Source organism: Protopterus annectens, chromosome 9.part0, assembly GCF_019279795.1.
Source record: "Protopterus annectens isolate FY-2018-M chromosome 9.part0, PAN1.0, whole genome shotgun sequence".
In the NCBI taxonomy this organism is placed as follows: domain Eukaryota; kingdom Metazoa; phylum Chordata; order Ceratodontiformes; family Protopteridae; genus Protopterus; species Protopterus annectens.
This window is the reverse complement of record NC_056743.1, coordinates 908,570,727-908,594,744: the sequence shown is the minus strand read 5'-3', so window position 1 is coordinate 908,594,744 and position 24,018 is coordinate 908,570,727. Positions and strand designations below refer to the sequence as shown.

The 24,018-nt window shown below is 45.4% G+C and overlaps 1 protein-coding gene across 1 annotated transcript in view; it reads left to right on the top strand.

Moving 5' to 3' along the window:
• Positions 1-24,018, top strand: part of PRIM1 (DNA primase subunit 1) — a gene marked incomplete in the record, with an annotated part of 324,551 nt that overhangs the window by 288,501 nt on the left and 12,032 nt on the right. Inside the window, 1 exon segment of the mRNA XM_044083646.1 lies at positions 6,024-6,122. Coding sequence (XP_043939581.1) covers positions 6,024-6,122 — 99 coding nt within the window.

Genomic DNA, 24,018 nt, shown 5'->3' with positions numbered 1-24,018 from the left:
AGGTAGCTAAGCATGCAGTCCCCCCCCCAGCTTTAAGGGGTGATATGTGCATCTGCCTTAATCTGCTTAGTGAAAGATTTACAAGATTGGGATAATGCAAGGACCAACTGAGAAGACCCATTGTGTTTTTCAGGGAATGATCCCAGTACCTAGGCCTAGTTAAGTGATGTACTTGGAACTGCTTAACATGAATTAAAATAACTGAAGGAGTCAAACCAGTCTTTGAGTTGGAGCAGGGAAGCCAAACTGCTGTATGCTGTGCTACAGTCTGCATGAAGAAACTTTGTATTTTTAAAGAAATTTTTTTATATACAGTGAAACAGCTAATGTCTTAGCACTTTGTTGTGTAGGTTTGGACATTGTCCTTAATGAGAGTTGTCTGCTGTCTATATAATGTAACTTGAATGGTCAGTGATGGTAATCTGAACAAAAATTTAAAAGATTAAACTTTAGTGTGCAGTTCCTCTCCATTGTTAGTCTTGTGTGGTATATGGTTCAGATGTTTTTTGTGTTTCACTGTTGCAGTCATCACACTTGTTGTCTGCCTGCAGGTAGCCCTCATTTGGCCCGAATACCAGAGTCTTAGGATTTCTGCGTTGGATGCTGTTGTTTCTTCCATAACGTTAGGTCATCAGGGGTATAAAACAGGCAGCCGACGCCATTACACCAGCCTTTCTTGCCGAGGAGGAGCCCGAAGCAGAAGCAGTTCACAAGTGCTGGTCGGCTGCCACCTGAAAATTTTGTTTTCGAGTTTGTAATCCTGAAGTCTTCTAAAGCTAAGTACCCCGTTGGGGATCCTTTTTTCGTGCTCTGATGCCAATTGTATTGTCTGTGGAAAGCAAATACCTCAGAGATTTTCATTCTTACTGCATCACCTGTTTAGGCCCAGACCACAACGTCCCTCGCTGTCTGTTTTGTGCCTTGTTTAACGCCCGAACCATTTGTCATTGGGCTATCTTTGTCGCTAAATTCTTTTGCTCCCATTCTCCTTATTCTGAAATGGCTTCAATAAGCCATCCAACTACCGATCTTACGAAAAAACGTAAAGAAAATAGTGACAGACCGCATAGGTCCAAAACTGCAGACGACTCTTCCGTTAAGCTAGTTGCCAGTCCGCTGGTACTCGATGAGCACCTTTGCAGCCCCTGATGCCCGCTTTTTCAGATTCGCAGGCCTCTGCTGAGACCCATTCGGAGTCAGATGTGCTTCTTTGACTATGGAACCTCTGGATGTCTCTACCTTGGATGGGTCCGAAGCCGCTGTGCAGGCACCGGCTTCTGAGGGTGTATTCTGACCTACCGATGTTCGAATTAAACAGACTTCATTTTTAGCTAAAACTACCAGGTTTCTGAGGCCCAGAGTACGCACTACGCCTAGAAAACAGGCTACCAAAGCACATGCTCAAGCTGCCATGCCACAAAAACAAATGCTTAGAATGGCTGAAGACCTTATTACCCTAATTAGGGGAAGCCAGCCTACTCCTGCTAAGAGACAAAGAATTGAATTTCATTCTGATTCTACAGACCAGGAGTCTGACTCTGACCATCAGGACATGCCCTTATCAACTTATGAGGACTCTGATGCAGAGGAATCCATTCCCTCTTCCTCCCCTCCAGAGGCTTTTTCTTTTGGTGAAACCTTGCATAATTTGACAGCATTTCCACTGGGAATGCAGGACTACCCTCAGTCCAGAAAGAGACTCCAGAGAATTATTAGAGTTGCCTCAGCACAGGCCTCTAGCTATACCCCCTGTCCTGGATGTTGTAGATGTTTTTTGTGGAATTCAGTCTTACTCCAGATACTTTACTGCCGGCCCCTAGGAAACCTGACGGGTACTACATAGTACCTGATTCCCACAAATTTCTCCAAAAATCCTACTGCAAATCCAGAGACCATTTCCCAGGGACCTAAAGGTATTAAGGCTAATACAGCCGAAAATCCTACCCCTTCAGACAGGGATTCCAGAGCTTTAGACAAATGGGGTAAGAAGGTATATACCTCTGCAAGTCTTGCCATCAGGGCATTGAATTGCCAGTTTCACATGTTGAAGTACCAGCAGCATATTATGAAACTAATTAAACAAAAAATTGTGTTACTTCCAGATTGTGCAGAAAATAGATTTGCAGTGCTAAGGCATTCTGCAAACCAAGTTAGTAAGCATACCTTGCAGTGTGGCTTTGATGCCCTAGAAGCATCTTGCAGGGCTGCAGTGACTGGGTCTGTACTGAGAAGGCATGCTTGGCTGAAGGAACAAACCTTTCCAGATAATGTCAAATCCAAATTACTAGACGCTCCTTTAGATAAGGACTGTTTATTTGGCACCAAAGCAGAAGAGGTTCTTAAAAAGATGGAAGAAAAAGCTAAATATATGCAAACTGTTAAAGAATTCTTACAAGTGCAACCACCTAGATTCAGTAGGCATTGGCCTTCTAAAAACTGGTCCTTTCCTGCCCTTCTCAGACCAAACCCAGGGGAAACAAGCCACCCAGACTACAGTCTCTGGGTATGCAGAAATCTAAACAATGGAGTGCCCCCACCTCAAAAACAGGGAGTGATAAGCCGGCCCCTTATGGAAAAAGTTCACAATGACTTTTCAGTTATCCTTCCCAGCCCTGCCCAGTTACTTGTGCCCCTAGGAGGAAATCTTGCCCTTCTTGCAAAAAACTGGATGTCTATTACTCAGGACAGATGGGTCCTAAACATTGTATCCCAGAGGTACAGATTCTACTTCCATACACTGCCAACCCCAAATGGGCTTCCAGACCTTCTTCCAAACCAGTGGGCAGAGGCTCAAAAGCAAGTACTTTCCCTGCTCAATATCAGGGCCCTTCAACTTGTTCCAGTAAAACAAAGGGGGCAGGGTTTCTACTCCAGACTTTTCCTGGTGCCCAGAAAAGGGGGCTCTTGGCACCCAGTCCTAGATCTATCAACTCTCAACACCATTCTGGTGGTCCCAAAATTCAAGATGCTTACCCTGCAACAGCTTCTCCCTATGCAAGCCAAGGATGGCTGGTAAGTCACTCCAGACTTAAAATAAGCTTATCTGCACATCCCCATAAGGGATTCATGCAGAAATTTATCTATGCTTCGGGGCAGGCTCTATGCACTATCAGTTCTCTGCACTTCCCTTTGGCTTATCTACTGCACCCAAAGTATTCACAAAGTGCCTGGCACCAGCCATTGCATACTGCAGGCAGAGAAATATCCAACTTTTCCCATACTTGGACGACTGCCTGATTCAGGCGGACAGTCAGGAATTGCTACTTCAGCACCTGGCATTTGTAAAAAGCCTTCTCAGTTCATTGCGGTACACCATCAACGAAAATAAATCACAACTGGTGCCCAGTCAAAAAATTGTATTCCTGGGAGTAAGCTTGGACACAACTTCCCAGATGGCATTTCTCGCTTCAGATAAATAGGTCTATTTGACAAACTACTTCAAACAAATGGCCACCAGAACCCAGCTATCTGCAAGAAAAATACTGCAAGCCCTAGGGATCATGGCCTCATGTATTCTGCTAATTCCATATGCAAGACTGCATATGAGGAAACTTCAGTGGTACTTAAAAAGTCTTTGGTGCCAGCATTCTCAGGACCTGGAAACAGTCATTCCAGTCATACCTTGTCTAAGGATAGAGTTCCTTTGGTGGGCAGAAGCCTGCAACCACAACAAGGGACTGCATTTCACTCCACCCCTCGCCTCCCGAACCATGACAACAGACTCATCAGACTATGCATGGGAGGCTCACATGGCAGGCAAATGCATTCAGGGCCACTGGAGCCCAGCCCAGATTCTCCTGCACATCAATCAAAAAGAGAAGCTAGATGTACAGAATGCACTGACAGCCTTCAAATACTTAATCCTTCCAGGACAACTGCTTATAAGAACAGACAACACCACAGTTATGTAGTACATAAAAAAGCGGGGGGGGATCCATGCTTTCCCACTCTGCAGGTTAGCCATAGCCCTGTGGAACACAGCCTTGAGCAAGAAAGTGCAGCTACAAGCTCAATTCCTGCCAGGCAATCAAAATTATCTCGCGGACTGCTTAAGCAGAAATCTCCTGGACCCACACGAGTGGAAATTGGAGCCCAACACCTTCAACCTTCTGATCCAGAGGTGGGGGACACCGGAGATGGACCTATTTGTCTCCCCCGAGAACCACCAGTTGAGCAAAGTCTGCACCAGGAACCCTCACAGCAGGGCCTGGAAGGTGGATGCCTTATCCTTTCAATGAGAAAACCTCTCAATTTATGCCTTTTCCCTTCTACCCCTCCTCTCAAAAGTACTACTCAAGATAAAATAGGAGAGGCCAAGGGCAATACTTATTGCTCCAGACGGGCCACACCAGCACTGGTACTCACTCTTGTGCAGTCTGACAACAGTGCCGCCCTGGCACTTTCACCAGACTCCTACCCTGCTGTCCCAGCAGGAGGGTCAGATTTTGCATCCACAGTTGCAATCCCTAAACCTTACAGCCTGGCTTATCCCTTGAATACACCACCAGCAACCCTCAGCAAACGTGTGCTGGACATCGTTCTTGAAGCCAGAAGGCCTAGTACTTGGAAATCCTATGCTGAAAAGTGGAAAATATATTTGTTCTTGGAATCCGTCTCAAGGGAAGGACACAGCAGTGCCCTCCTTGCCTCTAATCCTGGATTACCTAGCAGAGCTCCTCCACAGAGGCCTATCCTTCTCCATTAAGATTCATGCCTCTCCCATCTCCGCTCATAATACTGAGCCACCTCTATTTTCTCACCCTCTCATCAAACAGATCCTGAAAGGGGCTAGCAACTTAAGGCCCCCTAGGAGAGCAACCACCTATACCTGGGACCTTAACTTTGTACTGGAAAAGCTCACACTTCCCCCTTTTGAACCTGCAGCTTCAGCAGAGTTAAAATTCCTCTCTTGGAAAATGGCCTTACTTTTAGCAATAACTTCAGCAAGAAGAGTGTCTGAGTTACAGGCACTAATGGCTGTGGAACCATTCATTATTTTCTATCCTGACATGGTTTCCCTCAGGACTAACCCGTCCTTTATGCTTAAGGTAGTGTCCAGTGTGGCTCTAAACCAATCCATCCACTTGCCAACCTTCTTCCCTAACCCTCAGAATAAAGGGAAAAGGATCCTGCACTCCTTGGACGTGCACAGACAGCTCAGTTTCTACCTTGACATTACTAAACCTTTCAGAAAATCTGACCAGCTGCTAGTCAGCTTTGCTACAGGAGCAGAGAGGGTAAGGCCATTTCAAAGCAAAGTTTTTCCAAATGGATAGCGCACTGCATCCATTTCTGCTACAAGCACCATGGAAACCTACTCTACAGCATTTCTCAGGGGAAGTCCCTACCAGGGACGTTCTGGAAGCTGCAACCTGGAGTTCTGTACACACCTTCACCAAGCATTACTACCTACCAAGCTTTTCTAAATCCAGAACTGGATTTGCTACAGCCATCTTGCAAGGCCTACTAGCCAGCCCTAACACTTCTTGACTGCCTCCACCCTTCCTCAACTTTGGGAATCAACCTAAGTGTGATGACTGCAACAGTGAAACACGAAGAACATAGTACAGTTGTGTACACTTACCATAAATGTAGATGTTAGAGTGCATTCACTGTTGCAGTCCTGGTTTCCCTCCCTCCAGCCCCCTGGTTTTCTCTCTTTCTACCTCTCCTCTCTGTGGCCATTCCTAATGGTATGGGTATTTACTTTTTACTGGTGGTGTTCCCCACCATATACTAGCTCCCTATTTGGGGACTCCTGACATTTGGGTCAAGAAAAACTGATGTAATGGTGTCGGCTGCCTGTTTTATACTTCTGACGACCTGACATCATGGAAGAAGCGACCGCATCTGACGCAGAAATCCTAAGACTCTGGTATTCGGGCGGACTGAGGGCTACCTGCAGGCAGATAACCCAAGTGTGATGACTGCAACAGTGAATACGCTCTAACATCTACATTTATGGTAAGTGTACACAACTGTACTTTTTTTTATATATATTTTCTTTTTGTTATCCATTCCAGAGTACAAGAAAACCAGCCTTGCTCAGCCAGTAAAGATATTTGAACAGTTTCTGGAGAAAATGGAACACTCCTGGAAAGGGGAACTTCAAAGAAGAAGTGGTAAGTGAATACTACAACAAGCACCAAAAGCCCTTGAGCAGAAAAGATGATTTTAAACTAAATTTATTTCATTTGTTTGGTTTCTAGTCTGACCAAGGAGTGATTCATGAGTTGTGTAGAATTGTGACCATTACTGTTTGAGCATATGTTTGCTTTGTAATCTGTAGTTGAAACCTATAACATAGTGATCACCCATTTGCAATTCAGCTACCTAGGTTTGATTAACAGTCTGAGGTGGAATGTTGGCCATGAGGTTTGGAATGAGTGTCTTCTTCTTGTATCCCCTTTTTTTTGGTGAAGGCTTGAGAAGATGTCCTTAATTCACCTCTGCAGTATTCCTTACAAATGGGGGTTCCCTGCCTTGAAGCCCACCATCCGGTCCAGTTTACCAAAGTCTACCGTTGCTTTAAGGTATGCTGAATGTCACCTGCATACTCCCTGTGTAGAGTATGGCATAAAGGTGTGACATTCATGCGTACCATCCTCGGAACTTCTTTGGCACCAGTCCGAACACTGTTTTAACAGTTGGTCTGTTACCTTCGTCCGTTTTTTTTTTTTTTTTAACCGTTTTTCTGTTTGTTGACATTCCTCTACACTCCTGTTTGCTGGAGTCCTCACAGTTGCAGATAAGTACTCAGTTGGGTTCTTGGTTACTATTTCTGTTTATTTGCTGTTTGGGGTTAATGTCATCCAGGAAGGGTAAATGCCAGTGTGGGAGAGTGAGTCCCTGTAAAAACCGCCATGATGAGTGTCTTTTGCTTAGGTGCTGCTCATGACCATACATCTTGTTCAGTTTGTCAGGGCTTTATCCCCAATAGTCTTCTTAGTAAGCTTTCTTCCTTTTCCTTGTATCTTGAGAACTAGCATCTTAATTTCTTGCTGCAGATACTATGGGTGGAACTTCCTGCCTCAAGGATCAGCCGTCAGGAAAGAAGGTGCATAAGGTAAGATCAGAATCTTCCATTGTCCAGCCTCTGGGGGTTTCTCCTGAGGTTTTTATGAACCGGGAGGCTCACCCGGTTGTTTTGTCAGATTCTTCTATGACGTCTGGGTTGGAGGCAGTGAGGATCTGGTGGGCAGCATGTTTCATAAGGCTTTGCAGGTGTCCATTTTGGGTGTTCAGAGGGAACCACGGTTGACTGTTTCCGAAGGGTCTAGATGGGTTCCATAGTTTCTCTTTTGGAGAGAGGTTACTACTGCAGCTGTGGAATGCCGTCCCAAGTCTGGCCCTTCCCAGGTTTCTAGGATGGATGACCCCTTAAAAAAGAAACAGAAAAACTTTTCTTCTGCTCCTAGGGATCCACAAAGTGGGTGGCAGGCCTTTACTCAGGGGTTATTTAATGCTTTACTGTCATTGAGGCCTTATCAATGGCTTACAGTTCCTGCTCCTCCTTGGTCCTCTTCTTCCCCTAAAAGGCCCAGAGAATAGCGTTCTTCTGAGGTAGATTCTGATAACTCCTTTGCTTATTCTACCCAGATTCCTTCTCCTTTAGACTATGGGTCTGAGGAAAAGTATTCTCATACTCTAGATAATCCTTCTGAGGAAATTTCCTTTGGGGATACAATTTCTAGGATGATGGAATTTAAATGTGATTGTAACCAGGTTTCGGATATCCACAAGAGGTACTATCATTTACTGCAGATGGAGACTCCTAAACCTGCGCCCATTCCTCCTGTCTTGCCTGCTTTATTGGATGTTTTTTTCCAATGCCTCTAAAGCAAGCCCCCTACTCCCAAGAAGTCTGATTAGGTTTTATACGGTGCCTGAGGATTATTCCTTTTTGTTTATCCTGCTGCTGACCCCTCTGTGGTGTCTGTAGACTCTGATAAGCTGTCTTAGTTGCTTCCTTCGTCCGAGTTACCCCCTTCTGACAAGGACAGTAGAACCATGGATAGGCTGGGTAGGAAGGGTTTATACTTCGGCTACCCTAGCTTTTAGGGCTATATTAATTATCAGACCCTTATCTCTAGGTATGTCTTGGCTCTTCTTTCTCAGGCTTGTCAGATTCTTTCTGATCTTCCAGACTCAGAGTAAATCTTCTGATGTGAAGTTGTTCTGTCTCGCCATTCATTCTTACAGATGGGTTCAGAGTCGATCCTCTGCTCCGAGTCGGCCTACTACAAAGCTCGAGGTCTTCAAAACAGCTCGAGGCCAAGTCCCTATCCCATGATGCACCTTGAGTTACCTCAGATCTAGTTTGCCGCTGCAACAGATCAGAGGTTTCCTAACACAGCTCGGGCCAGTATTAATATTTTTTCCTCAAGAATTACTATTTTCTCTCTTTATCCTAGTATATTGATAGTTATTGATAGTTATAACTAAAATATTAATAGCTTGTTAAATTGTTAGCCTTTTCTGACATTTTCTTATACTCCCTTTGGCCTTTTTTTTTTTTTTTTTTTAATAGGCCTTTAGTATTCCCTTTCCCTTCTTTGGTGTGCCTTTGTAAATATATCAAGATAGTTTATATAGCTTTGTAGTGTTTCATAAGCGTTATAGACGCTAGATATTGTGTGATTTTATATAGTTATAGTTAGCTCACAATTTATTCATATACAGCCCATTTGTTTTTTAAGGGCAAAATTGCTAAAATTTGTGTGTGTGTGTGTGTGTGTGTGTGTGTCATTACAAGTCTGCTGGTTTACAGTTGGATAGTTTCATGGCTGACCAAGAAAAAGGTAAACATCCCAACTCCAGTGCCATCGGTTCCATTTACTCAGACTTCCTTGGCGCCCATCGAGGAGTCTAGGAGCAGACACTCGCCGATTGCGTCCAGAGAGGATAGTTGGACTGACCTGTCAGTTCCAATTTTGCCTCTCTGGGCCACTGCTCGGATGAATTCGGCTCCTACTTCTGGATCAGAGCCCACTGTTCCAGTGCCGAGGGGATCAGTTGTTTCTTCGGCTCTAGCAGTTCCTTCTCATCGGAGCAGAGGTGCCTTTAAGGACACGAGGAAAGTAATGTCCCCCAGGACATCCACAACTTCAGGACCAACTACCTCCTCCCCAGAAGAGCCTGTGCCCACTTATGCCTCACAGATCCCTTTGAAGAGTAGAGACCCTGAGTCTCAGGATGCCCCACTGGGTGGCCCCTGTTCCTCTGAGACCATACCAGAAGTTCCCACTCATGAGGTTCCCAGGAAGAGAATTTGCAAGAGGAAGCATCTAGACTCCCCGCAGGAGTCTCTCACATCTGACACCGACTTAGATAAATCAGAAGGGTACCCACGGTCTCCCTCTGAAGATCTCTTTTGCAGATATATTAGAAATCCTTAAGCAGAGGGGTGGCTGGAAGCCCACCAACCCTACTGAAGATGAGTCGGTCTTTCTGAAGGCTTTTGGGTCTCAGCCTTCCACCTCTTGGGTGTCTCCGCCCTTCGATGAGCTCATGGAGCTGGTCTCACAAAGGGCTTGGGAGTCTCCAGACACCATGGAGCCTGTCCCTAGGAGGCCCAATAAATTTATTTCTGCCCCTCAGGATGTCTTTTCTCACTAAGGGAGTGCCTGTTGATGCCATGGTGGTGGCGGCAGCCACCAAAAAGGAGAGGTGAGAAACTTCTTCCTCTATCCATCCTCCTAACAGAGACTGTAGGATCATGGATAGATACGGGAAGTGCATGTATAGTTCAGCGACTTTTGCCATGCATTCACTGAACTATCTTACACATTTCACAAGACTGCAAAGAGACTACCTAAAAGAGCTTGGAGATGCTCTTCAGGGTACGGTAGCTGAAGGAGCTTCAGACAAAGTTGTCTCCCAGCTTGTTACCCTTAATTCTATAGTGAACTCGTCCATGCGTCTCATCTCATATGCAGCTGATGGAACGAGTAGGGCAGCGGGTACAGGAATTGCTCTCGGATGCTCCTGGATGCGCTTATGTTACTTTGTGGAGCCCTTTAAGTCATCCTTTGTCAACACCTCTTTTGATGGTTCATCACTTTTCAGGCCCAAAGTTAAGGAAACTTTGACCAGGTGTGAGCAGGAAAGAAAGACTGTCTGCCATCTGAGTCCATTTTTTCTCCCCTACTAGACCCTACCCCAAGGATCAAAAGGGAGGAAAGATGTGGTTCCAAAAAGCCCAAGAAGCCTTTCTGGACATACGTGGTGACCCCCCCCCCCAGGGGCAGATGAGGGGACAATAATGGAAGACGCTGCCCTCGCAGCAGTAGGGGTCTGTAAAACCAGGGCGACAGAGACCAGTTCTTTGGGAAGCCCTACCAGCGCTCCTGAAAGGAGGTCCGACTGTCCCACTCTGGAGGCAGTCATGGGTCGCTTATCTTTGTATCCAGACGCCTAGCTCAAAATAAATGACAACTGGGTACAAAATATAGTATGTTAAGTTGTCCAATCTCGCCTTTGTTCTTGCTGGATGGGTTCGGAGCCGATCCTCGGCTCCGACTCTGCCACTTACTACAGCTTGAGAACTCTTTACTGGCTCAAGGCTACCCCTTATCCCAGAATGCCCAGCACCAGCTACCCAGATCTCGTTTGCAGCTTTAGCTGCGATGTTGCGTCAATACTGGCTCAGGCTCAGTATAACTTTTTTCTCCTCTTAAAATTCAATAATTTACTTGAAAAGTAGTATTTTCTTCACTGTTTTATAGTAATTTGTAAGTTTAGTCCTAAACCCCTTATCTTGTCCTTTGCTGTGTTTTTTGTGCTGTGTTAGCCGTTGCCTCTTGGTCACTAGGCCTTCTGTTGGTTTACCTGAACTCGTTTAAGTTAGAGAGTCCCCCCCCCCCCCTTTAAGGACAGCCGCTTAAGTTAGAGGCTCTCCTTTTAAGGTTTTTATCAATATAATTTTTATTATTGTAGTGTCTGTTTGTGTGGTACTTCCTTCTTTTTTTCTTAGTATGTCCAAGGAAGTTAAAACGTCAGGGTTCAAAAAGTGTGACTCGTGCTGTCAGAAGATGTCTCCGACAGATGGGCACACTAGTTGTGTTTGCGTGGGGGCTCTGCACCTGAAGGAGTCTTGTGCTATTTGTCATGCCTTTAGTCCAAGGGTCCTACAGGAGCGGAAAAACAAGCTTATCTTCTGTGGATTATTAAAACAGGGCTCTCCGGCTAAAGCATCTCAGCCAGCGAAACCTTTGAAACCATTCAAGCTGTCTGCTCCATGTTCAGAACCGACCTGTGAGCTTGACAAACCAACCGACAAGATCACCCCTCCATCGGCTCCAACTGTTACTTCGTAGCCATCTCGGAACCACAAAAGAGCTAGGTCTCCTTCTTTGGAGCTGATTTGCTCGGTGCCAGAATCACAATTACTCCAAAGCAAGTCCCAGTCATCGCTCATCTTCCCACTTCTCTCGATCCTCGAGGTTATCGGATCAGGATGTGGAGAGAGTGGTCAGTAGGTTGCTTAATTCACAGGCCCTTGCTAAAATGCTTTCCAGCGCACCTGAACAGGCTTCGGCCCCATCCACTTCGATTTCTATTCTTCCTCCGACTATACTTAGTTCGGAGCCAGAGTCCATGGACGCTCCAATAGTGGTTCCTTTGGCTCCGATGACATCCTCATCGGCTCCGACGTTGGCTCCGATTACCTCGATTCTTCCTCCCATCGAGGTATCTGGGCGCCAAAGCTCTCTTGTTGGCTCCGATGGGGGAAGTGGCATTGGACCCTTGTACTAGCCCGCACTCCCTCTCGGAGCATCGGCTCAGTTGAGCTCGGCTCCCACATCGTCCTCTGAGCCGTCGCCCTCGGCACAGGGTGGTATTCTTGTATCTTCGGAGCTGGAGCACTCCTTGTGTCAAGACTGTGATGCCTTCGAGGTCATGCGGAGAGTGCTGTCCCCACAGACTGCTCCACTATCAGTTCCATTGGCTCAGTCCTCCTCTGTGCCTGTGACAACCTCTGCTCCTCCTCCAGCCCTAAAGCGTAGGGAACCTATGCCCCAGGACACCCCATTGGGTGAACCCTCTTCTTCTGAAGCCTCCCCAGAGCATTCTGAGCAGGCTCCCTGGAAGAAAAAGTGCAAGAGGAAGCACCTAGACTCCCCTGAGTCTGTCACCTCAGATGCAGACCTGGATGAATCAGAGGGGTCTCCAAGGTCCCCCTATGAAGAGGTTTCCTTTTCGTACATCCTTGAGATTCTCAGGCAGAGGCGTAGCTGGACTTCCCTAGCCCCCTCCGAGTCTGTATATCAGGACTCATTTGGTTCCAGACCTTTCATCTCCTGGGTGTCTCCGCCTTTTGATCCACTCATGTCTGTAGTGTCTCGAAAGGCTTGGTCAGCTCCAGATTCCATGAAACCTGTCCCAAGGAGACCCAATAAATTCATCACAGCTCCCCGTGGACAAAAATTTTAACTAAAGGTGTCCCAGTTGATGCCATGGTGGTAGCAGCAGCCACAAAGAGAATTAGCTGAAACCTTATCTGTCCATCCACCGATTAAAGACTCTCGTACAATGGACAGTATGGGAAGTGAATGTTTTCATCAGCGACCTTCTCCCTTAGGTCCCTGAATTATCTTTCCCATTTTACTACGCATCAGAGGGATCTTCTAAAAGAGCTTGGAGATACCGTACAAGATCCTACAGCTGAGCGAGCTTCAGCCAAGGTAGCTACCCAGCTTGCGACTCTTAATTCAGTAGTCAACTCCTCCATGAGGCTTATTTCATACGCAGCCGATGGAGCAAGTAGAGCTGCGGGAACAGGAGTAGCTCTTAGGAGACATTCCTGGTTGCAGCTGTGTCAGTTTGCGGAACCTTTCGGAGCGTCCTTCACCAGTACCCCATTTGATGGCTCCTCTCTCTTTGGGCCTCAGGTGAAAGACATGCTTACCAGGTGCCAGCAGGAAGGCAAGACGCTCTCTGATGTCTGAGTCTGTTTTTCCATTCCTACCAGACCATACTCAAAAGGTCAAAAGGGTGGAAAGATGTGGTTTCGAAAATCCCAGGGACCCTTGCCTGATGCACGTGGTGAATTTTCCTCCAGGGGCAGAGGGGGAAATAATAATGGCAGACGCCGCCCTCGTGGCAGAGGAAGTCCGCAAAATCAGGCTGACAGAGATACATTCTCTTTCAAACCCTATCAACATCCCTGAAGGTATGCCCGACTGCTCAACTCTGGAGGCAGTCTGGGGAAGGCTTTCATTGTACCCAACTGCCTGGCAAAATATTACAAAAGACAAATGGGTACTAGCCATTATATCCGGAGGTTACAAGATTCCCTTTCATCAACCCCCCTTTGTTTAAAAAAAAATCCATCCCACATGTCCCACCCAATCTAAGGGATCAGGCAGTTACAGAAGTTTCAAGACTACTAGAAAAAAGATCCATCCAAGAAGTCCCCGCAGACCAAGTAGGATCCGGAACTTATTCAAGATTCTTTTTGGTGCCCAAAAAGACAGGGGACTGGAGACCAATTCTGGATCTCAGCAGGTTAAACAAGTCTGTACAGAAAGAAAACTTCCGGATGGTAACACTGCAGTCCGTTCTCCCCTTTCTTGGTCAGGACAATTGGATGTGCTCCATAGATCTTCAGGATGCATGCTATCATAAAAATGGACAGACGGTCCAGGAGATTGCTACGCTTCCAGCTAGGGGCCAGTCATTACCAATTCAGAGCTCTGCCTTTTGGTCTCACCACAGCCTCCACTGTGTTCACCAAATGCATGGCAATAGTCATGGCTCACCTGAGACGTCAAGGATTCCAGGTGTTTCCTTATCTGGATGACTGGCTCCTCACTGCTGTCACCAGGCAACAACTTATAGAAGCACGAGATTACACCATCACATCCTGTGCTCATCTAGGCATCACAATAAACTTTGAAAAATCTGCCTTTTTGCCCTGTCAATCTATTACATACATAGGAGCAGTGCTAAACACAAGAAGAATGATTGTAAAATTGCCTCAGGAAAGAGTTTCCATTATTTGAAAACAGGTGTCACTTCTCCTGAGGAGTAAAAGAATTAAAGTCAAATATGTTCTTAAAGCTCTGGGGTCCATGGCAGCAGCCATTCTTCTAGTTCCCTTAGCACACTTTCACATGAGAATCCTTCAGTGGCTTCTTTTCACACAATGGCCCTTCCAGGAATTACCCATGTCTCACATGATGCTAATTACGGAATCTTGCAAAAGACACCTTTCCTGGTGGATGGTCTCCCCACTAGGGCAGACCTTTCATGGGACCCCATCCGGTCGCCACAGTGACCATGGACGCTTCCCTGATGGGGGGGGGGGCAGCATCTAGGGAATATAGTCCAAGGCACTTGGCAACCTCATGAGTACCCCTTGCACATCAACGTCCTGGAGATGAGAGCAGTGCTCCTAGCATTGCAAGCTCTTCGACTCTCTCCCTGCCGGGACCATTGCAATACAGACGGACAATATGTCAGTGGTTTGGTGCATCAACAAACAGGGCAGAACCAGGTCATACCCCTTGTGCCGAGAGGCCCTCAGACTGTGGCAATTGGTGATTTTCTCCCAACGTTTTCTGACAGCAACACACATCCCTGGGACATCCAACGCAATAGCGGACAGGCTCAGCAGAGCGATCCTCATGCCTCATGAGTGGTATCTGAAACAGGAAATTGTGGATCTTATTTTCTGAAAATGGGGCCAGCCTTGCTGCGATCTCTCTGCCTCTCCCCTCAACAAATGCAGCAGCTACTTCTCCCTTGTTCCTCCTCCAGGTCAGACACCCAGGGATGCTCTAGTCCACGATTGGTCTCAGGGACTCCTTTATGCATTCCCCCCTTTCTCCTAATTCCAAAAGTCATTCAGAAAGCAAAATCGTTGGGTTGCAAAATGATCCTCATTGCCCCCTATTGGCCTCGACAGATTTGGTTTCCATTCCTTCACCCCCACCTTTTAGCCCAGTCTTGGATTCTGGCCCCAGTACCAGACTTCTTGATTCATCAGTCAGGTGGACTACAGCAATCCCTCCAATCTCTCAGGCTCACAGCTTGGTTACTCAACTTCCAATCCTAGCCAGGCTCCCCAATATTTCCCCAGCAGTGTGTAATATTATTGTTTCCTCCCATAAGACAAATACAAGGAAAGTCTATGCTAGCAAATGGAAAAGATTATCTTACTTGGCAGAATCCAGAAATTTAGATCCTTTTACAGCTCCTATACACGAGATTTTGGATTTCTTAGTAGAACTGTTTCATTCGGGTGCAGCGGCTGCTACCATCAGAGTACAATTAGCTGCCAATTCAAATTTTCATGTCAGAGTTTCTAACTCCAGCATAATGTCTCACAAACTATGTAAGGCCTTCATGAGAGGTACATCTCTACTTAAACCCCCAGTAAAAGAGCCCCTTCCACCTTGGGATCTCAATTTAGTTCTGGCCTCCTTGATAATGCCACCCTTTGAACCAGCAGCATCATGTTCCTTGAAAATTCCCTCTTAAGCTCTTTTCTTAGTTGCTATTACTTCTGCCAGATGTGTCTCAGAACTTCATGCAGTGTGTTCACCCTCCATACCTAGTTTTTCACAAAGACAGAGCTTCTCTGAGAACCAACCTATCTTTTCTACCCAACGTTTGTTCAAAACACAATTTGAATCCATATATTGACCTTCCTGTCTTTTTTCCCTAATCATTCCAACAAAGCAGAATACAAACTACACCAATTGGATGTGTATAGACAACTGCGTTTCTATCTCCATAGAATTAAAGAAATGAGAAAATCGGATCAGTTGTTCCTTTCATTTGCTAACAACAAACAAGGCCTTCCAGTTTCTAAAGTAACATTGCCAGAATAGATGTTCATCATGTTACATTGCTGCAGTCATTACACTTGGGTTATCCTGCCATCAGGCGGTTCCCCAGTTGGCCTGAGTTCCAAAGTCTTGGCCCGGCGTCGGTTGCTGTCGACTCCTCCCTGACGTCAGTGCGACAGGGGTATATAAGATGCAGCTGACGCCATTTTCTTCAGTCTTTCTTGCCGCGTGGTGCCTTCAGACCTACTGAGTTGAGCATTAAACCCTCAGCTAAGTCTAAGCCTCCTTTAAAATCAAAGAAACAAATACAACATTCTCCAGGACAGGCCTCCATGCTTAAGAAACAAATGCTCAAAATGGCCGAAGACCTAATCACTCTGATCAGGGGGTCCCATCCCCCTCCTGATAAAAGGCCTAGACACGATGCAGACTATGACTCATCCTACCAGGTGTCCATCTCTTCTGATTCATCCTCAGACCTAGGATGCTCTTTACCCCCTTATGAGGATTCTGATGCTGAGGAATCAATTCCATCAGCCTCACCGCCTTTGGGGAAACCCTAAATACCATGAGGGAGCGTTTCCACTGGGAAGGCCAGGATTACTCAGAATCCAAGAAAAGGCTCAGAGACTTCCTTTTATTACCTCAACACAGACCCCTTGCTATTCCGCCAGTGTTAGATATTGTGGATGATGTGTATACTGAATCCAGCTTAAATCCTGATTCCTTGCCTCCAGCCCCTGTTAAACCTGACAGATACTACAGAGTCCCTGACTCACATAAATGTCTGTATAAAAGCCCTGTAGCTGACCCTGAAACTATTTCTCAGGGACCCAAAGGAGTTAAGGCCTCATCAGCCAAGAATCCAGTCCCCTCTGACAGAGATTCCAGAGCATTAGACAGATGGGAAAAGAAAGTATATACGTCTGCAACTTTAGCAATGAGAGCCTTAAATTGCCAGTTTCACATGCTAAAATATCAGCAATTTTTACTGTCTCAGTTAAAACAGAAAATGCTTCCAGAATCAGATCCTCCTAATTTTAAAGAAATGCAGGATTTCTTGCATGCAGCTGAACAAGTGGGAAAGCATACTTTGCAATGTGGTTTTGATTGTCTAGAGGCCTCCTGCAGAGCAGCAGTTACAGGCTCTGTCATTAGAAGACGTGCTTGGTTAAAAGGACATACGTTACCAGATCATGTTAAAGCAAAATTATTGGATGCACCTTTGCAGCAGGATGTGTTATTTGGAGTTGAGGCAGAAGAGGTATTAAAGAAAATGGAGGATAAGGCAAAATCTATGCAAACGGTGAAGGATTTCTTACAGGTTCAGCCTCCTAGATTTAGCAGAAACTGACCAACTAAGAATTGGTCCTTTCCAATTACAGACGGACCTCAAAGGGGAAGATACAGATGTCCAAGAGGTTGAGGTCAAACACAAGGTCCTTATAGGCCTTGACAATGGGTTGCATCAGGCCAGAAAGAAGGGGAAGACAGGCCCCAACCATATAAAAAGCAGCTCCAATAACTTCCCACTACAGCTGCCAAACAAATCCTTCTTGGCACCCCCCTTGGGAGGAAAACTGGCACTCTTCTACCACAATTGGCAAATGATCACCAAAGACAAATGGGTTCTCAGCATTGTATTTCAAGGTTACAGGTTCCACTTTCACACTCTGCCAAGGTTAAAAGGAATGCCAAATCTGCCACCAAATCAATGGGCAGAGGCTCAAAAACAAATTACAGCACTCATGGATATGAGAGCTATTCAGAAGGTACCATCACAGGAGCAAGGACAAGGATTTTACTCAAGACTCTTTCTGGTACCCAGAAAGGACAATGCCTGGAGGCCCATTCTGAATCTTTCATCTTTAAACACTTACCTGGATGTTCCGAAATTCAAAATGTTGACATTACAGCAGCTTCTTCCCATGCTGGGCAAGAAAGCTTGGCTCGTGACTTTGGACCTCAAGGAGGCATACCTGCTTGTCCCTGTCAGACAAAACTGCAGAAGATACCTCAGATTCATAGCTGGTTCAATGCACTACCAATTCTCTGCACTGCCCTTTGGCTTATCTACTGCACCCAGGGTATTCACAAAGTGCCTGGCACCAGTAATTTCATTTTGCAGACAGAAAGGAATTCAAATTTATCTGTACCTGGACGACTGCCTGATTCAAGCAGAGAGCAAGGACATTCTTCTAAAGCATCTGGCATTTGTAAAAAAAAAAAAAAAAAAAATTACCAAGTTGCCTGGGGTACACAGTAAGCAAAAAGAAATCAAAACTAGTGCCCTCACAAGAGATTATATTCCTGGGTGCCAACTTGAACACAACGGCCCAGGTGGCTTATCTCACACCAGACAAGCAAAGACAACCGACTCAAAACTTTCAGTTGATGGCAACAAAGACCCAACTCCCTGCAAGAAAAATTCTGCAGGCCTTGGGTTACATGGCATCCTGCATACTACCAATTCCATATGCCAAACTGCATATGAGGAAACTACAGTGGTACCTAAAGAATGTATGGTCTCAACACGGTCAGAGTTTGGAAACAAGTTATACCACTAATCCCTTGCCTTCAACAGGAGTTTCAGTGGTGGGCTCAAGCTTGTCACCTCAACAAGGGACAGCCTTTTACACAACCCACAGCCAGGCAAACACTGACAACAGATGCATCGGATTACGCCTGGGGAGCACACATGACAGGCATATGTATTCAGGGCATGTGGCCCGCAGAACAAAGGCATCTTCACATCAATCAACAAGCGATGCTAGCTGTACAAAATGCCCTTATAGCTTTCAAGGACCTGCTGCAGCCAGGACAACTACTGTTAAAGACAGACAACACCACAGTTATGTGGTACATAAACAAGCAAGGGGGCACTCACTCCTACCTCCTATGCAGACAAGTCATGACCTTGTGGAACACAGCTATAAACCTTCAAGTTCATCTGCAAGCACAGTTCCTGCCAGGAGAGAAAAACACACTGGCAGATGACTTGAGCAGAAACATCATGGATCCCCATGAATGGGAATTGAATCCACAAATATTCAGAATGATAACACAGAAATGGTGGAGCCCGGACATAGATCTGTTTGTATCCCCAATAAACTGCCAGCTACAAAATTTCTGCACAAGGAGTTATCATCCACAAGCATGGAAAGTGGAAGCCCTCTCATTCAGCTGGGAGAACCTACAAGTATACGCTTTCCCACCACTACCTCTCCTGCCAAAGGTGCTCATAAAAGCCAGGCAAGAAGAGCCAAAGACGATCCTGATTGTACCAGACTGGCCACGCCAGCACTGGTACCCAGTCTTAAGGAGCTTAGCACAAGAACCACCCTGGATTTTGCCTCAAATCCCACATCTGCTGACTCAGCACAACAATCAAATACTACACAGCCAGCTAAAGACCTTAAACCTAGCTGCATGGAAGATTACTTAGTCAAGCAAGCAATGCCTCTCTCCAAAGCTGTTATGGATGTCATTCTGGAGGCCAGAAGGCCAAGTACCAGGAAAGCCTATTCGGATAAATGGAAGAGATTCTGTGCCTGAAACCAAGCTCACAGCCTTGACCCACTTGTCCAAAGCATTCCTCAGATACTACAATACTTAACTGAGATGCTGGACAAAGGCCTCTCCTTCTCATCCATCAAGATCCACGCCTCTGCCATCTCTGCTCATTACAACACAGATCCACCAATTTTCTCTAATCCTCTGTTAAAACAGTACCTCAGAGGGGCTAAAAACATAAGACTGCCCTGTAGAGCACCTACTCCAACTTGGGACCTCAACTTTGTTTTGGAAAAACTAACTCTACCTCCTTTTGAGCCAGCTAACATAGCAGAATTAAAATATATCTCTTGGAAAACTGCTCTGCTCCTGGCGATAACATCAGCATGAAGAGTTTCAGAATTACAAGCACTAATGGCAGTGGAACCTTTCCTCATCTTTCACCATGACAGGGTGTCTTTAAGAACTAACCCTACATTTATGCCAAAGGTGTGGTATCCAGTGTGGCTCTAAACCAAACTATTCACCTGCCAACTTTTTATCCTAAACCACAGAATAAAGGGGAGAGACTACTGCACTCTTTGGACATTCACAAGCAGTTATGCTTCTACTTGGACAAAACCAAAGCTTTCAGAAAATCTGAGCAATGATTGGTAGCATATGCTGCAGGAGCACAGGGAAAAGCCATTTCAAAACCGACTATTTCAAAATGGATAGGACGTTGTATACGTTTCTGCTACACATACCATGGAAAACCTGTACCTAGCAGCATTAGATCTTACTCCACCAGGGCAACAGCCACTTCAACTGCCTACCTCAGGGGAGTACCTACCAAGGATATTTTGAAAGCAGCAACTTGTAGTTCTGTACATACTTTCACCAAGCATTACCATCTGCCTCTATACTCTAAATCCAGAGCTGGCTTCACCACTGCAGTGCTGCAGAGCCTTATAGCCACCCCTAATGCCTTATAGAACCAGCCACCCTACCTCAGCTTTGGGATTCTACCCAAGTGTAATGACTGCAGCAGTGTAACACGATGAACATAGTACAGTTTTGTACCTAGCATAAATGTAGATGTTAGAATGTATACACTGCTGCAGTCCAGGTTACCCTCCCTCCTTCCCCTCTTACTGGCTGGTACGTGCCTATGTCTTCTACCCTTACTACCTATGGGGAGTATTTGCTGGTAGCTGTAAGTTGTTTTTTGCTTTTCTTATGCATGTTTTATTAGCAATTGGAATTGTCTACCTATTTGGAGGCACCTGACATCTGGGGCAAGAAAAACTGAAGAAAATGGCGTCTGCTGCATCTTATATACCCCTGTTGCACTGACGTCGGGGAGGAGGCGACCGCAACCAATGCCGGACCTTGAAACTCAGGCCAGCTGGGGAACCGCCTGACGGCAGGATAACCCAAGTGTAATGACTGCAGCAGTGTATACACTCGAACATCTACATTTATGGTAGGTACAAAACTGTACTTTATCTGACACCATCATCCATACCTACCACTTGAGACAAAATGATCTTCCAACAAAACCAAAAGGTCATTCAACCATGGCAGTAGCTGCTTCGGTAGCATTTCAATCTAGATTGCCCATAGATTCAATTTGTGCAGCAGCTACTTGGGCAGATCCTCATACATTCATTTCTCATTACAAAGTAGATGTGGTCTCCGGGGGCAGAGCTTCATTTGGTTCCACTGTTCTGAAGAGTCTGTTCCAATGAGCCACCCAGGATTGAGGTGCAAGGGACGCTGTCCCATCCAGCAAGAATGAAGGCAAGAATGGACAACTTAACAAAGAAGTTATGTACCTATCATAACCTTCCATGTTAGTTGTCCTTCATTTCGCCTTCCTTCTTGCGTCCCTCCCTCCTTCCCCCTTCCTCGAGGATTGAGAGGAGTTTCACTGGCTAATTTGTTTTATTAGTTGCTTCTCGACCAATCCATGACAATTAACTGTATATCCAGGTTTATTAATGGATTATCTTCAATAATTATGGCTAGTGTGAGCTATTTCGAACGAGATCTGGGTAGCTGGCACTGGGCATTCTGGTATTAGGGGTAGCCTTGAGCCAGTAAAGAGCTCTCTATCTATAGTAAGTGGCCAGGTCGGAGCCGAGGATTGGCTCCGAACCCATCAAGCAAGAAGGAAGGCGAGATGAAGGACAACTAACATGGAACATTATGGTAGGTACATAATTTATTTTTCTAGAGGATATTCTATTCCGTTCACCATACCCCCCCCCCCCCCATTGACAACAAAAATCCCAGATGTTACACCCAGCTGCAGGGAACAAGCAACAGTAGAGATCCAAACGTTGCTAACAAAGTCATCCAGCCAGTCCCAGCAGACCAGGCAGGATCCAGAACTTACTCAAGATTCTTTTTAGTTCCAAAAAAGACAGGGACTGGAGACTTATTTTGGACCTCGGCAGACTAAACAGATCTGTCAAGAAGTTTCGGATGGTCACGCTTCAGTCAATACTTCCCTTCTTAGGGAAAAAAAATTAGATGTGCTTTATAGATCTTCAGGATGCGTACTACCATATAAAAATGGCCATACCATCCAGGGATCATCTGCACTTCCAGCTGGGAGCCAAGCATTACCAATTTCGAGCCCTGCCTTTAGGTCTCACTACAGCCCCCAGAGTGTTCACTAAATATATGGCAGTGGTCATGGCTCACCTAGGTGTTCGGGATTCCAGGTGTTTCTGTACTTAGACGATTGGCTCCTCACTGCCACCATTAGGCATCAGCTAATACAAGCCAGGGACACCACTCTTTCAGCTAATACCTTTTAATTCTTGTATGCCAACATATCTTTCATTAAGGAAAGACTCCACCCACCTATATCCTAACAATATATGAAAACCAAACCCTTATGGGTATCTTTTCCTAAGTGCCACACCAACTCCCAATACAATCTCCATGTCAGTTATATTCCACCTTCAATCTACCAGGACAAAAATGTATCCCCCAAAATAGTCCACCCCACACTTCAACACCCTAAAATTCCACATAACAAATCTAATCTCAAAATCCTATTTAAATTACAAAGATTTTAGTTTACTTCAAAAATTGTATTAACATCGACGGAGATATTCACCCAAACCCAGGTCCCACCACTATGCCAATTTCTAACCCCATAATATAACCCGAAAATCTACTGACTCCCTTCTAATACTGCACCTGAACCTAAGAAGCATTAACAATAAAATTCACAACCTTCACGCCATCATAGCTACACAGTCCCCTTACATCATGTGTCTAACTTGAAACATGGCTAAAACCCACTACTAAGAATGAAGAGATCCTCCCACCGGTACAATATACTCAGGGCTGATCGTGCAAAGAAAAAGGTGGAGGAATAGCTATTATGTTTAAAAATACCCTTAACATCCTTAAGAACCAAGTCCAACCTCCTACAATCTCAAACCTAGAAATTATAGCCCTACAGATCTGCCTAAACACTCAAAAGCATCAACCTTATTGTAACCTATATCCCACCAGGGAAGAACACAGAAAACCTGGAGCATACCCTGAGCTGGCTAGCCATCAACTACCCACAAGAAACCATAGTACTTGGAGGCGTCAACATTGACTGGTCTCTCTTTTCTACCATATAACTCCACAACCTATTAACCTACATGGTTTTTCCCAAAATATCCTATCCCCAACCAGAATAGGCAACTCACTTCAAAAGAAAGTATTATTGACTGGATCCTTACTAATAGGGACTCTAATAACTACACCACTGGTACCCTTCCTGTGACCTCAGCGATCACCTAATAACTTATATCATTAAACATAAATGCCCTACTTCTAACCCCCTATATAGACTAATCAGAAACAAAAAAATTTGTCCCTCAACTATTTCTTGCCGACCTGAAATCCTGCAACTGGACCATATTAAAACTCTTTCACTAGAAGACAGTGTGTCCCACTTCAATGACACATTCCTTAAGATACTTGACTCACATGCCCCACATAGACAAATTAGAACCAAAACTCGATAGCACCTTGGCTAACTAGTGATACTAAATCCAAAATCAAACTCCGTGACCAAGCCTGGGATAAATGGAGAGCCACAAAACCCCCAAGACCGTTATAAATTTCAACAACTAAGAAACGCCACTAAAACTGCCATTACCCAAGACAAAAAACAATACTTCTGCAACCTCCAGCAAAAACACCAGAACAACCCAAAGAAATTCTGGGCAGGTTTTAACAACCTTCTGCACCCAGGCAAAACTTCCACCCCAACCCCGAAATTGTTAGAAAGGCCAAGAAGAAGTAGCCAACACCTTTAACTCCTTCTTCACTGAGACTATCAAACCCTAGCCAGTCAACTTACCTCCACTTCCCCACCTGCTGCGAAACTGCATCTTGACACCCTACCCTTCAATTTAAAGCCAGTCTCTTCCTCCTATGCGCTCCTCTTAAAAAACTCAAACCAACCACCCTAGCGGCTGACCACCTTCCTGGAATTCTTACAAATTGTCTGATGAAATAGCCTACCCCATATCAATCCTTATCAATAGAACTATAACTGAGATGAACATTCCCTCCATTTGGAAGACTTCTTATATCATTCCGCTTCACAAAGGAGGTACCTCCCTGGAAACGTCAAATTATAGACCAATAGCCATCCTGTCCCCGATAGCGAAAATCATGGAAAGATGCATCCACAAACAACTTCTTC